A 15,202-nucleotide genomic window follows, 5' to 3' on the forward strand; every position below is an offset into this window, starting at 1 on the left:
TTTCACTCTTATAAACCCTCTGAGAAGCAACCACTAATCTTATCTCTATTTTGTGGTCAGGGAAACAGAGGCTCAGAGAAGTTAAATCATGCAAACAGTGAGTGGCAGAACCAAGATTCAAACCTGGGTCTGTTTCAGGCAGAGTTCAACACATAACCACCACACTGTATCTCTTCTCAGTGGCCACCTTCCCTCCTTCCCCTAGGTCTCAGAGGTTACTGGATCCTTCCTGGGCTGGCTCAAAGCCTATCCCTCCTGTACACTTGACCTCATCCCTTCCCATCACCTCTGGAACCTCTTCCATCCCCTCTCCCATTATTATCAGAGCTGAACCTGATTCAGACAGTTCCGGACTGGAATCATCTGGTTGCTTCTTCACTTGTCTGATGCCTAAACTGGGACGACTCAAAGGCCAAGCCTAGCTGGGAGAGGCAACTTTATATGGGCTTCTTCTGTAGTTCATTTTACCCCCTAACATCTCCTGGATCCATTCATTTCTCTGCAAGCCCACTAGGCCAAGTCATAGTTATCTCTGATATGGAGGCTCTTCTTGGATCTCTCTGCTTCCTCTCTGAAGCATTCTAGCCTGTTCTCCAGAGGGATCAGCCGCCAGAGGGATCTTTTCAGTGTGCAGTTCAGAACACATCCCTCCTTCCAAAGCTTCCATGGGTCCCCACGACCCTTGGGTTGAACTGCAAACTACTTACCTTGGCTTATGAGGCCCTGAAGGGTCTCATGTGTGCTTGCCTCTCCAGCATCATCTCCTGTCACTGCTCAAGGTCTTTAGTTTTGGGCTCTAGGACTTCTCTCTGTCTCTTTTTCTGTCTGTCTGTGTCTGTTTCACACACACAGTTAAATGAGTAAGTAGTACGTGTAAAGCACTTAGACAAGCCCTTTGCACATAACAAACCATGTATTTATTATTATTACTAGTCTATGTTCAGTTAATATCGATTGAGCTGCCTAGTCAACGCCAAACACGACACAACTCTCTGGGATACAACAGTGAATGAAAAAGATCTGGCCTCATCTTGGAATTCATTCATCTCTGTATCCCCAGCCCCCAGCACGTGGAAAGACAGAATGGTTGCTTAAGGCAACCACTGGGGTGAAGCATGTGTGTGCAATGGGGTTTGATGAAACTCAGAGCAGTGCCGTGACTTTCCTAAGACCACACAGCAAGTGTAAGACAAAATCAAGGCTGTGGGCTCATGACAAGGAATGAAGTAGACACAGTTGTCTGGCAAGGGTTGGTTCTCCAGAGAGAGGGGCCACAAGGCACACACTGCCTGGGGCAGAACTGAGGGTTGGTTAGGAGAGAGAACAAGGGAGGCTATCTCACTTGTTCCTTCCAGAGGGGAAAGGAAGTTTCTCTCCCAATCCCTTCTCCCCAGCCTCAACTTCCTTTTCGAGATAAGAGGAGCTGAGTCTTAGCAAGGGTCAGTGGCTCAAAGAGGGAAAGAGAATGGAGAGAGGATGAGGGATTCGGTGACAGGTGAGGGCCTCAGTAAGAGGTAGGGGGCTCCTGAGAGAGAGAGGGTGAGGGCTGAGAAAGAGAAAGAGAGAGAGACTGGAATCTGTGGAGAAAGTGGGGGGGTGGGCTCAGCAAGATGAGCACTTGTACACTTATGGCGAGGGGCTCCATGAAGGGGATGGAGACCCAGAGAGGATACAATGAGGAAATGACGGCTCGGTGAAGCAAGGGTCTTCAGGGAGAGGGGTGGGAGATTAAGGGAGTGTTGGAGAGTCGGATCAGGAGTTTGAGGGACTGCAAGAGGGGGTGCGTTCTGGGGAGGCGATAGGGTTTCCGCGAGCGGCCTGGGGTCTCAGAGAGAGAAGGGAACTCTGGAAGGAGATAGGGGCTCTCATTCTGAAGGGGTCCACAATCTGCAGAGCCAGCCCTTGGGGCTGGCGGGTGCCCCCCCCCCCCCCCCCCCCCCCCCGTATCCCCCCCGCCCCCCGACTGCGGCGCAGGCGCCGACAGAACCAGCTACTGTTCGGCTCTCGCTCTGGCTCCCGCTCGGCGGAGACAGCAGGCAGAGAGGTGAGCTCAGCCCGGCTCCACGCGCGCGCCCCGACCCCCACCCCTCCTTCTCCCGGGTTCCGGGGAACCCCACCTCAGCCCGCATCCCCAGCCCCGCCACGTCCAACCTCGGACGGGACGGCGGCGCCCAAGCCTTGGTGTGCCTCGAGCTTTGGGAGGTGAGGTCCCAGAAAAGTCGTAGGGGGCAGAGATCTCACCAGCCCCGTCTCCCAGAGATACCTCAATGCTGAGAGGATGGGCAGAGGCTTCGGAGGACAAGACCCCCACCCACCTCTTTATTAAAAACCTATTCCCACCCTTCCGTGCCTCAGTTTCCCCCTTTCCCCTGGGGGAAATGATACGGTTTATCTCGGCCAGGGAAACTGGTGGTCCTATCAGAAACAGCGGTGCGGTAGCGAGAGGGAGGAATTGGCCCGATTTCCCTGGCCTTGCCCCCCAAGAGGGCGCCCCTTCTCCCATCTCCGGCAGCGCGGGACACTGTTGTGGGCAGTGGGGGTCCAGATTGGGGTCTGGAAAGGAGAACTGAATGAGGCCCTTCAGGCAATAGGTTCCAACCATCTTCAGGCCCTTGCGCCTATCACCTTCGCGTACTTCTCCCTCCGCTCGCCTCCGCCGCAGTCTCCCCACTCCGACCCTGTAGCCCCCCTCCTCTTCCCGCTCCTTTCACACTAAGCTCCTTCCCCCTCCCCTCGCCTAGGGACACCTCCCCAGCGGTTCCCATGGCAACCCACGTCCCGGGTACTCGCACGGTGTCCGGAGCATCCTCTCTCTCCCTCCCCCTGACTGCCAGACCATCTTCTAGCAACCTTAACACGGGAGGAGGAGGGGCCAGACTTAGCGGGAGGCTGCGTCAAGGTCACCTTCCTTCTCCAGTACCAGCAAGATTGAGTGATTAGGTATATTTGAGGTTGAGGGACGGTGAATTGCAGGGGAGGAGCTAACGCAGACCTACAATTCCCGTGCCTCTCTTCCCTGCCCCCTCCCCTAGGTCTTTAATTAATAGTTGCAGCTTTGACTCTGACTTCCCCCAAGCCCCCATTCATTCTCCCCACCCAGGCCTCCCGAGGGCCCGGGCCGGGGGCGGTCCCTGCAGTGGCCACACCCCCTCGGGGCCCCGCCCCACCCTCCTCCCAGGGAGATTCCTACTCTCTCGCGGGACCACTTGTCTTCTTCCTTATCTTTCGTTTTTGGTCTGTGTCTTTTTCCATTCTCTGTCCAAAACTTTTTTTTTTTTCCTTGTCTTTTCCTTTTCTTCTCTTTTTCCCTGAGTTATGGGTGACGGTTGTGAAGAACTGCGATTTATAGACAGGTTATAAGAAGAGAACTTCTGGCGCTTGTGTGGATCCGTGGGGGCTCCAAGAATCACCCCAACACACACTTTGGCTCTGTGTGTGTGTGTGTGTGTGTGTGTGTGTGTGTGTATGTATCTATGTGTGAGTTTCTCCGTGGAGTGTCTTTGTGTGTAGTGTGTCTGTGTGTCTGTTTCTCGGTGCTATGTGTGTCTATCTGAATATGTCTCTAGGTAGTATATATGTGCCTGTCTCGGTATGTCTCTGTTATGTTTGTGTATCCATGTTGGTGTGTGTCTCAGGTGTGTGTGTCTGTGCATCAGTCTGTGGTATGTCTCTGTTTGATTTGTGTGTGTGTGTATATATGCCTGCCTCTCTGTGCTATATGGGTATGTGTGTGCTAGTGAGTCTCTCTATGCAGGAGATTGAAAGCTACATCTGATTGGAAATTGGGGGGAGGTCCAGAAATTTGTCTTGTCCTTCAGTGTAAGCACATTGCTTTATTATTATTTTTTAAGATTTTTATGTATTTAGTGAGAGAGAGAGAGCGTGCGCATGAGCAGGGCAAGGGGTAAAGGGAGAGGGAAAGAGAGAATCTCAAGAGACACTGCATGCCGAGCCCGTGGGGGCTTAATCTCATGACCCTTGAGATCATGACCTGAGCTGAAGTCAAGAGTCGGAAGCTCCACCAACTGAGGCCCCCAGGCACCCCGCTCATTGCTTTATTTTGTTTGAAGCTGCTCAGGGGTGCTGATGCAGGACCCCAGTCCTTTCCCAGTATAAACAACTCCCCTCCCCAAACCCACCCTTCTCCTCATCCCCCACTTTGGTTTTAGTCCTCTCCATGTGTAGATACACAAGTACTTTCCATTACCAAGCCCTCAGTGTCTCCATCTGTTAAAAGGGAGATTCTTAAGGTAAGTGGTTGCCAGAGGCAGGGCAAAATGTGTGAAGGGGGTCAAAGGTACAAACTCCATTTACAAAATAAATAAGTCATGAGGATATAATGTGTAGCCTGGTGACTATAGTTAATAATACTGTATTGCATATCTGAACGTTGCCAAGAGAGTAGATCTTAAAGGTTCTCTCACAAGGAAGGACATTTATTGGTAACTAGGTATGGTGACAGAGGTTAACTAGACTTATTATGGTGATCATTACAAATACCCAATCATATTGTATACCTGAAACGAATACGACGTTATATGCCAAGTATACCTCAATAAAAAAGGGTATTATTCTAAAAGGAGGGGTTCTTAGATAGGTTTCCCTAGAAATCTAAACACCCCCCAAGGGATGCCTGGGTGGCTCAGTTGTTAAGCATCTGCCTTCCTTCTGCTCTGGTCATGATCCCACCGTCCTGGGATCAAGCCCTGCATCAGGCTCCCTGCTCAGTGGGGAGCTTGCCTCTCCCTCTCCCACTCCTCCTGCTTGTGAAAAATCCTCAAAAAAAACAAAACAAACAAACAAACAAAAAAAACAAAAAACACCCTGAGACTAAGAGGGACCCTGGCTTTCACCTCCTTTGGAGTCAAGATGATTAGGGGCTTGGAGGCTCTTGCCTTGCGGGGGGCATCCCCGGGTAGGATTTTTTTAGAGGCTTGCACCTTGAGAGCTCAGCCTGATGGGACAAATGTCAGTCATGACAGCTACCCCCAAGAGTACCGGGAAGAGGGGAAGATTTTGAGAGGAGGTGGGGATGAGAACCTCTTACTCCAGATACAGGGCTCAAAAAGTTTAGAATAAAAATAATAAGGAAGAAATTACAGTAATGGTAATGACAACTGGTGCCATTCCTTGGCCTCAGATATAGTAAAGCGGGGGTGATTATTAGCCCTGCTCTACAGGTAAGGAAACCAAGTTTCAGAGAGGTGAAAGCACTTGTCTAAGGTCACACAGCCAGGAAGTGATAGATCTGGGATTCCGATCCAGACCTGGGATTCCGATCCAGACAGTCAGACCCCCAGAACCCACAGTCCCAGCCACTGGGTGGCCTCCAGATTAAACAAGCATATTTACTGGCATCTATAATTGTTAAGCACTGGCCTTAGTGCCCCTATGCACTGGCTCATTCACAGCATACTTAGGGAAAGACAAACCAGTACCTAGAAGGCCAGGCTCCGTTATGAGTGTGGGTTATCTAAAATAGGAGGAAAAGCAGATGACGCACAAAGATTCCGGGGGTGTGGGAGGGTCTCACGGATCTCTCCCCCTGTCTGCACCTTGCTTCCCCCCACAGAGATCCACAATGCCAGGCTGTGACCGTTCCTGCAGCTGTAGCCGTGGCCCCAAGGTGGAAGATGGCAAATGGTATGGGGTCCGCTCCTACCTGCACCTCTTCTACGAAGACTGTGCAGGTGCGGCCCTCAGCGATGACCCTGAGGGGCCTCCCATCCTGTGTCCCCGCCGACCCTGGCCCACACTGTGCTGGAAGGTAAGGCCAGAGGAGGAGCAACTTCTGGGATTTCTCGGGGCTGCAGGGAGGAAATGGGATCAGTGAATGGAAAAAGAGATGGTACAGCAGGTAGAAGCAACAAAAAACCAATTAAGGGACACCTGGCTGACTCAGCTGGTAGAGTGTGCGACTCTTGATCTCACGGTCGTGAGTTCAGTCCCCACATTGGATGTGGAGCCTACTTTTTAAAAAATTGGCAAATGACTACTGTTGATAAGTCATTCAAAACCGTACAAATTTGGGGCACCTGGCTGGCTCGGTTGGTAGAACGTGAGACTCTTGATCTTGGGGTTGTAAGTTTGAGCTCCACACTGGGGATAGAGATTACCTAAAAAGAAAATCTTAAAAAACAAAACAAAACAAAAAACCTCAAGGGGGCTTAAACAAGGAAGGGAAAATACCGCTCACTTTATTGAAAAGACCAGAGATTGAGCAACTTCAGGCAAAGTTCAATCCAGCAGTTCAAGATTTCTCTTAGTCTTCAGGTTCCCCATGGTACCCCTGCCCACGTGGCCCCTTTAGCTTCAGAATCTATGCACATGTTCTCCGAGTAGCTGCTACCATTCTGACTCTCAGCATTTTCACTCCACACCATCCGCGGGAAATCAGAATTTTCCTCCAGTATTTCCTTCAGAAAAGAAACACTGCTTTCCATTTCTAGGAGTCCTGTCAAGCATTGCATTGGCTCTGATTGGATCACTTGCCTGTCTCTAAACTAATTACTATGGCCAGAGGGCACAGTATACACTGACTGTAAGGAAGTGGAGTTCATCTCAGCTAACTCTTCCTGTGGCTTCTCAATGACATATTGGGGCAGTGGAGGAGAGGAACAGTGAGTGTCTCCAACAGCCAGGGAGAGTGGTCAGTGACGGTGCAGAGTGTAGGGAAAGGGGTGGAAGTGGCAGTAAGCTGAGTCCCTACAACGGGCATAGCTCTTTGCTAAATACTATAAGGCGATTGGGGCAAAGAGCCCTTCCCCTTGGCTTTCAAAGGGCTTCACTCTACTGGGGAGGCAGTGTAAAGATCTAGAGACCTCAGGCCAAGTGATCAGAGGGTGCCAGGAAGGGAAATGTTCTCAGGACCTGGGGTGAGCAGGGAAGACTCCCAGGAGAAAGTGAGTACGTATTTTAAAACTTTGAGAATCTTCTAATTGCCAGGCAATGTGCTAGGCTCTTGAGGACAGAGAATTTAAGATGTGGTCCCTCTCCTCTAGGAGCTCCTAGCTGTGGTTCACGTAGTCATTCTGCAAACATCCACTCAGCTACTGCTCTGTACCAGCATCATGCTAGGAAGACACCTAGTGACCCAAAACAGACAGTGTCTGTTCTCATGGCTCTCCAGTCTCTCATTCCAGTGGGACAGGCAGATATCACTTACATAGTAACGAAAGTCCAAGTTCAAGTATGCACCATGGTGAGTGCACTGAGGAAAAAATGTGCACGGTGTTTGTACAAATGCAAAGCAGGGGACCTGACCCAGGCCAGGGGCATTCCAGAAGGCTTCCCTGAGGAGGTGAGTTTGAGATGAGATCTGAGGGATGTGTAGGAGTTATCCCAACTGCAGGAAGGGGGCAGACAGGATACAGAGATGAGATGGGACCCAAATAATGATGGAAAGAAACTCAAGGTACTGGAAAAACCTACTGCTAAGTGGGAGTTGGAAAGACATTGATCTAGGGGTTTCAAGACTCCAAGTAGAACATGACAGTTTGTGCCCCTCATCAGTTCGATCTTAGGAAGTGTATTCTGTGACTCTCCTGTGATTCCCATCTCTTAAGGTTAGACCAAGTTGTTACTGTTAAGTCTAGTTGGGATCACCAGTCAGGCTCACCCTGACTACCTCCCAATCTGTCTGCCTCTCTCCAGATCAGTCTGTCTTCGGGAACCCTGCTTCTGCTGCTGGGTGTGGCGGCCCTGACCACCGGCTATGCAGCGCCCCCCAAGCTGGAGGGCATCGGAGAGGGGGAATTCCTGGTGTTGGATCAGCGAGCAGCTGATTACAACCAGGCCCTGAGCATCTGCCGCTTGGCAGGCACAGCTCTCTGCATGGCGGCTGGGATCCTGCTGGCCATTTGCCTGCTCTGGGCCATGACTGGCTGGCTGAGCCAGGACACCAAGGCAGAACCCTTGGACACCGAAGCTGATAGCCATGTGGAGATCTTCGGGGACGAGCCAGAGCAGCAGCTGTCCCCCATCTTCCGCGATGCCAATGGCCAGTGTTGGTTTTCACCACCTGCCAGCCCCTTTGGGCAATCCTCTGTGCAGACCATCCAGCCCAAGCGGGACTCCTGAGCTGCCCACAAGGCCAGAGGAGGAGCCAGACCTGGGGTCTGGACCATTCCTCTGTCCCACCATACCCGACCCTCCAGTTGTCTCCCTAACTTCTCCCCTTCAGCGGGGCCCCTTCCACCTACCAGAAGACCCAGCTCCAGGTCAAGAGAGTCTGGAGCCCAAATCCCAGTGCCCCTTCCCAGGGATTAGGCCCCAGTTCCTCCAAGATGCCAACTTTCCCCAGGTCCTCCCCAAACTTCCCACCTACCCTTCCTTCCCAAGACCCTTCAGGAGCAGAAAACTTCCCTCTCAATCTATCCCCACTCTACTCTGTGTGACCCGGGGAAGCCCCTATTCCTTTCAGACCATCAGTTCCTGTCTCCATACTATGATGGGTTTGGATCAGATTCTAGAGTTCCATGACTTTCCTCTCCCCAGATATAAGCATTACCATAGACAAAGTGGGGGGGGTGCGTAGTGGAGTCATTCTCATCCTCTGACCCCTTCCTCTGTCAGCTGATCCAGCATGCCTGCGGATGGGTCAAGAGCGCTCAGTGGGACTTCCCTTCCAGGATGGTGCAGAAGCAGTCACCTCCTACAGAATGTTTTCTGTGCGTTTTGGCCTCAGAGCCCCTGAGTCTGGCCCATGACGGGCTCTTATTAACCTCAGTTTACGGACGAGGTGGCTGAGGAAAGCTGGCAGTCCGCGGGAGTGGGGACCCACATCTTCTGCCTCCTCTTGGGCCAGCTCTTGTTCTATGGCTGGAACAGGGGACCTGCCGGACACTTTCCTGGCTTCCAGGGGACCTCCAGTGGTGGGAGACAGGTGGTCCAGGGAGCCTGGTTGGAGGCCTGATGGTCCTAGGTAGCTCAGAAGAGAATTTGGACATGCATTTAAATGGTCTCTTAGAGCCGAGGGGCAGGAGAACTGGGATGTCTTTGCCCTTCAAAATCCGCCCACTTAGTAACCATCACCCACAGGTACTGACCTTACCCTGTAACATAATGCGTCCTCCTGGGGGCACCAGAACCTTCATCCCGCAGGCTCTCCAGCCAGATGCATCACCTCCGTTCTTACCACTAGAGGGAGCTCCAAGACAGCTGGAGAGAGGAGCCCACGGATCCCGCCCCTACCCTCCCCCTCTCCGTCGCAACTCCATCCTGGAGGGATCTCTTGGGAGTGTCCTCGGTTCTCCCCGACCAGGCAGGCACTACTGCCCCTGTGCCCCACGCCCCTTCCCCACTCGGGACCCCTTCCATCTTACTTTCCCTTTCAATAAAGAGCTGGGACGGATGCTGGCTTGGCTTCTTTTCTCCCTGACCATGGGGCATGGGTAGAGAGGATAAAAGACTGTTAGGAGCTCCTGCTGTGTGCTGGACACTTAAATCCACTATTTCTCATTAGCTCCTCACGATAACTCTTTGGGAAAGGGGACTATCATCTTCATTTCATTTTTAATTAAAAAAAAAGATTTTATTTATTTGACAGAGAGAGATCACAAGTAGGCAGAGAGGCAGGCGTGGGGGGAGGGAGGGAAGCAGGCTCTCTGTTGAGCATAGAGCCGGATGTGGGGCTCCATCCCAGAACCCTGAGATCATGACCTGAACCGAAGGCAGAGGCTTAACCCACTGAGCCACCATCTGAGTGCCCCTCATCTTCATTTTACAGATGAATTAACTAGTGGTCAGAGAAATGGGGCGACTTAAAGGGAGGATTTAAATGCTAACTTGTTGGGGTGCACCTGGGTGGCTCAGTCGGTTAAGGGCTGCCTTCGGCTGGAGTCATGATCCCAGGATCCTGCATGGAGCCCCCCATGGAGCCCCCCATTGAGCCCCGCATGGGCTCCTTGCTCAGTGAAGGGTCGGCTTCTCTCTCTCCTGCTGCCCTCCTTGCTTGTGGTCTCTCTCTCTCTCTGCAAAATAAATAAAATCTTTTTTAATAAATTTAAAAAAAAAAAAGTACTGACTTGTTGGGAAGGAGATTTCTCCAGCGTCTTGACAACCCACTGCCCCCATCCTTGAGGGGGAGGTAAGCTCCTGGAGCCCAGAGCTCTGGGATCTGGAGCTGGCGCGAGCTGGGATCGTTTCCAGGGCAACGCAAACAGCTAACCCCTATGAGCACTTACCAGAGGGCAGACACTGTTCTCAGTGCCTAACAGACACACATTCATTCATTTACCCTCACAACAACCTATGAGGTAAGGACTATTATTCCCAAATCTGGCTCCCAGACAGCAGGTTTGTATTTCCAACCGTGATCACCCGGATGCTGAGTTCCGGCTCAACTATGCCAAACTGCTCCTGTTAACCCTGTCCTTCAGACCCGCCCCTGCGAGTCCCTCCTCCCCCCACTCTCACCCCCCCTTAGAGGGCGGCTCTCCAGCTCCCTGCTGGCTCTAGTCCAACCCTTGGAGCCCTCTTGGCTCCTGTCTTTCCTCACCCTCTAAATCCAACCCAGTGGCTAGCCAACCTTGCAAATACAGCCTGATCCGGCTTCTCTCTGTCCCCACAGCCTGTGGCATTTGTCCCCTCTCAGTATCCTCTACAGCTTACCTATTTGTTATATGTGCCTCTGTTACCTGTCTACTCCCGCCCCAGTGTGATCTCCGCCAAAAGGAGGATCTTCGTTAACTTTGTTTGCTGACATACCCCAAGGGCCTAGAAAACGCCTGGCACAGAGTAGATGCTTGATAAAAATGGCTTGAATAAATCTATCGTAGTTTTATAGGTGAGGACCCGGAGGCTTGGGAATATTGAGTAGCTGCCCCAAGGATGCACAGGTAGCAAGGGGGCAGAGCTGAGGTTCAAAGGTAAGCAGTTGAGCTCCTGAGTCCACAGTCTGGATCATTGCATTGCACTGTCCCTTGGTTTGAAGGTGCAGAGCTGGGAGACGATACTGAGTGCCAACAAACCTATTTAGGAATGTTTGTTGCCCTGTGGAATTGTGAGCTTAGTGTGAACAGATTTTTTTTTTTTTTCCAGAGAAGTTAGAATCCAAATTTGTATATGAGATGTACCCATTTTTAATTTTTTCAAAGATTTTATTTATTTATTTGACAGAGAGACAGCAAGAGAGGGAAACCAAGCAGGGGGAGTGGGAGAGGGAGAAGCAGGCTTCCTGCTGGGCAGGGAGCCTAGCATGGGTTTTGATCCAAGGGCTCTGGGATCATGACCTGAGCCAAAGGCAGACACTTAACTGCCTGAGCCACCCAGGCACCCCAGAGATGTATCCATTTTAAAAACATCAGTATGGGGGTTGCTGGGTGGCTCAGTGGGTTAAGCCTCTGCCTTTGGCTCAGGTTATGATCTCAGGGTCCTGGGATAGAGCCCCACATCGGGCTCTCTGCTCAGAGGGGAGCCTGTATCCGCCCCCCCCCCCCCCGCCTGCCTCTTTGCCTACTTGTGATCTCTCTGTCAAATAAATAAATAATTTTAAAAAAATTTTAAAAGATTTTTATTTATTTATTTGACAGACAAAGATCACAGGTAGGCAGAGAGACAGGCAGTGGGGGTGGGGTGGGGGGTGGGGAGAAGGCTCCTTGCAGAGCAGGGAGCCCCATGCAGGGCCTGATCCCAGGACCCTGAGATCATGACCTGAGCCAAAGGCAGAGGCTTTACCCCACTGAGCCACCCAAGTGCCCCAATAAATAGATATTTTTAAAAAATTATTATCTGGTTCAAAATTTGACTGAGCACTGAGCAAGAGGAAACATTCCCAGGGATAGCTTCAACTCCTGAGAGGCCACGTGTGACCTATGACTTGGATACTCTGAGTTCGTGCCCTCAGCTGGACAGAACCAGGGATGGAATTTCACATTGACAAGATGGCCCCAGAAATGGAAGTAGGCCTCCACCCCCGGAATATCTATGTCTCACTTTAGTTTTCCTTCCCAGCTGCCATGGAGGAAGCCAACCCTGGTCTGTAAGCCCAATAAAACCCAGGCCCCCACAAAGCCCCATCCCCACAGGGAATCTCTTTTCAGAGAAGCAGAATCCAATAACCAAAGTCAATTCGCACCGACACCAACTGTCGCGTGAATCCTTGAAGCATGTTAAAGGGGGCTGGTCCACTGTCCATACTTTGCTAGGGGGAATGTATACTGGGTTCAGTACTGTTTCCCCAAAGTTCACGTCCACCTGGAGTCTGTGAATGTAACTTTATTTAAAAATAGGGTCTTTGCAGATATAATAAAGTTAAGATGTTCCCATTGGATTAAGATGGGCCCTAATCCAATAACTCATCCTAAGAAGAAAAGAAAAGGGAGATTTGGACATGCCAGACACACAGAGGGCCGATGTCCACCTGAAGACGGAGGCAGGGTCTGAAACGATGTGCCTATAAGCCGGGGGATGGCAATGGTCACCTGTAACCACCAGAAACTAGAAGAATCCAAAAAGTCTTCTTCTCTAAAGACTTCAGAAGGAGGGTGGCCTTGCCCACTCCTTGATTTCACACTTCAGCCTCCTGAACTGTGAGGCAATACCTTTATGCTGTTTGAAGCCAGTACTTTGTGATGTACTGGCTTCATCACATGTAGAGCATGTAGAGCAGCCCTAGGAAACTAGCATGGGTGTAGATTGGTGCAGACTCCAAGAAAGACAGTTTGGCAATATCAAAATGGACAATACACGTGCCTTTTGGTCCCCCCCCCCTTATGTGGGCATGTCTGTCGGGTAAATTCCACATGTAGGAAGAACAACGCAGTATTGTTTGTAAGAGAAAACCTTCGGAAACGACCTAAGTGTTCATTGGCAGGGGACTAGTTAACAAAAGCATGGCACATTCATACGCCGCAACACTAGGTTGAAGAGTGAGAACACCTTTATGTACTGATCTGGACTGCCCTCCAAGTTATATTGTTAGTTGAAAAGGCATAGGGTCGGCTCAGGTGGCGATCTTGGGGTCCTGGGATCCCCCCCTGTGTTGGGCTCCCTGCTCAGTGGGAAGTCTGCTTCTCCTTCTCCCTCTACCCTTCCCCACCACTCGTGTGTGCTCTTGCTCTCTCTCAAATAAATAAATAAAATCTTTTTAAAAAATAAAATAAGGGGCACCTGGGTGGCTCAGTGGATTAAGCCTCTGCCTTCGGCTCAGGTCATGATCCCAGGGTCCTGGGATCAAGCCCCGCATAGGCCTCTCTGCTCAGCAGGGAGCCTGCTTCCCCCTCCACCTTTGCCTTCCTCTCTGCCTACTTGTGATCTCTCTCACTCTGTCAAATAAATAAATAAAATCTTTTTAAAAATAAATAAATAAATAAAAATAAAATAAAACGTAAAAAATATAGATAATTGATCGAATACATTTAATAAAGGAGGGAGAAGGGACAAATCTTCCTCACAGGAGAGTTCCAGTCAATAGATAGAGTATTGAGAGAACTAGAAAAATTGCCCCGAGCGCACCACAGTAGTAATAATGGCTGTAGGCCAAACCCACCTATGAACACTCAGGTTAGCAAGTGAAACTTTGAAGTGAAAAGGGATATTTGTGTGGTCTCCAACTCTCTCCCCTGTGAATATGGGCCATTTCTGTGGGAGCTTTAATATGCGTCACCAGGTCCTCTGATGCCCTCCTCCCCAGGTGGCAAAGCTTGGTTCCCCCACCAACCCGGAGCGTGAGCCAGACTTATCTTCCAACAGATAGAATGTGGAAAGGGGAAAAATAGAGACTTGATCGTGGAGGAATCTGTCAGGCACCACCTGAACCAAACCATTAGGTTAGCACCCTCAGTAACAAGCCTCGAGATCACAGGGCCCCCTAACATGATACGACGGGAACCACACTTCACCCTGTGGAGTTCCTCTCCCCAACTTCCATAACTTCAGGCTGACCTTGGGAGAGCCAAACTGAAGGACACTCCAAAATATCCGACCATCCCTCTTCAAAAGTACCAAGGTGACAAAAGACAAGGAAAGACCAGGAAACTGTCGCTGATTGGAGGACAGTGAGCAGACAGGGCTGAAGGGTATTTACGAACTCTATTATCTCTGCAACTCTTCTGCAAATCTAACATTACTTTTTTTTTTTAAGATTTTATTTATTTATTTGACAGAGAGGGAGAGGACACAAGCAAGGGGAGCAGCAGGCAGAGGGAGAAGCAGGCTGCCCACAGAGCAAGGATCCTGACTCGGGGCTCGATCCCAGGACTCTGGAACCATGGCCTGAGCCAAAGGCAAACTCCCAACCCACTGAGCCACCCAAACATTACTTTGGGCGTAGAAGTGAGATGACAGAGGGGACATCATCATTTGGAAAGCATCGAAATAAGATGGCCTGCGTGGCTCTCAGGCGTACCACCTACAGAAGTCGAGCTGGGGCAAATGTGGCTATCTTGCCAAGTGGAAGAGAAGGTATAACTGGGGTGTCAAGGTTAGAAGACAAAATACCATGGGGACCGGGTGAATGAGGCACCTGAAAATTATCTACCAAAGATTCAGGCCTGGATTCTGTGAAGGAACACTGCCTCAGCCCAGGGGGGCCTCTGTTGTAGCCTCCAGTCCATCTGAAGGATTTCAGGGATGAGTCACACAGTAAATGTTCTGGTTTAAAATAAAATAAAATATAAAAAAATAAATTTAAAAAGATGATAATACAATTTTTCTTGTCAAGATGGAGTAACAGGAGGGGCGCCTGGGTGGCTAAGTGGGTTAAGCCTCTGCCTTCAGCTCAGGTCATGATCTCAGGGTCCTGGAATCGAACCCTGCATCGGGCTTTCTGCTCAGTGGGGAGCCTGCTTCCCTCTCTCTCTCTGCCTGCCTCTCCGCCTGCTTGTGATCTCTCTCTGTGAAATAAATAAATAGAATCTTAAAAAAAAAAAGATGGAGTAACAGGAATCAGGTTTACCCTTCCATCTGAAAAAGACCAAGGACGTACCAGGAAACGAGGGAGTGAGGGGAGCCCTACAGGACGCTCAGCTGACTTCCCTGGGACGTTCCAGCCTGTGGTGTGGATTATAATAATAAATGAGGAAACAAATAGACAGACAATCAGTAAGGGTGTCAGTAAGGGGAGATTCAGATGACGTTATCACCCAATCGAGTTGACAGTTGCAGAGTGCTCCACCCTCAGCAGGAGAATTCACAAGGCCTTGGGCCTTGGTGGCTCCTGGAGACCCAAAGGGCACTGGGGGGACTGAACCGAATTGACACA

At 50.6% G+C, this 15,202-nt stretch overlaps 1 protein-coding gene and 1 pseudogene across 1 annotated transcript; both read left to right on the forward strand.

Moving 5' to 3' along the window:
* The first annotated feature begins 1,989 nt into the window (after positions 1-1,989).
* LOC111141864 (neurensin 2) lies at positions 1,990-9,352 on the forward strand. Its single transcript, XM_022494708.1, has 3 exons — positions 1,990-2,044; positions 5,573-5,767; positions 7,654-9,352. The coding sequence occupies exons 2-3, from the start codon at positions 5,582-5,584 to the stop codon at positions 8,077-8,079; spliced, it is 612 nt and encodes a 203-aa protein (XP_022350416.1). The 5' UTR covers positions 1,990-2,044; positions 5,573-5,581; the 3' UTR covers positions 8,080-9,352.
* A 4,927-nt stretch (positions 9,353-14,279) lies between these two features.
* On the forward strand, positions 14,280-14,575 carry LOC111141878 (annotated as a pseudogene).
* The last annotated feature ends 627 nt before the right edge of the window (positions 14,576-15,202 follow it).

Source organism: Enhydra lutris, unplaced genomic scaffold (assembly GCF_002288905.1).
Source record: "Enhydra lutris kenyoni isolate GAN:26980312 unplaced genomic scaffold, ASM228890v2 scaffoldscaffold6, whole genome shotgun sequence".
Taxonomy (NCBI): Eukaryota; Metazoa; Chordata; class Mammalia; order Carnivora; family Mustelidae; genus Enhydra; species Enhydra lutris.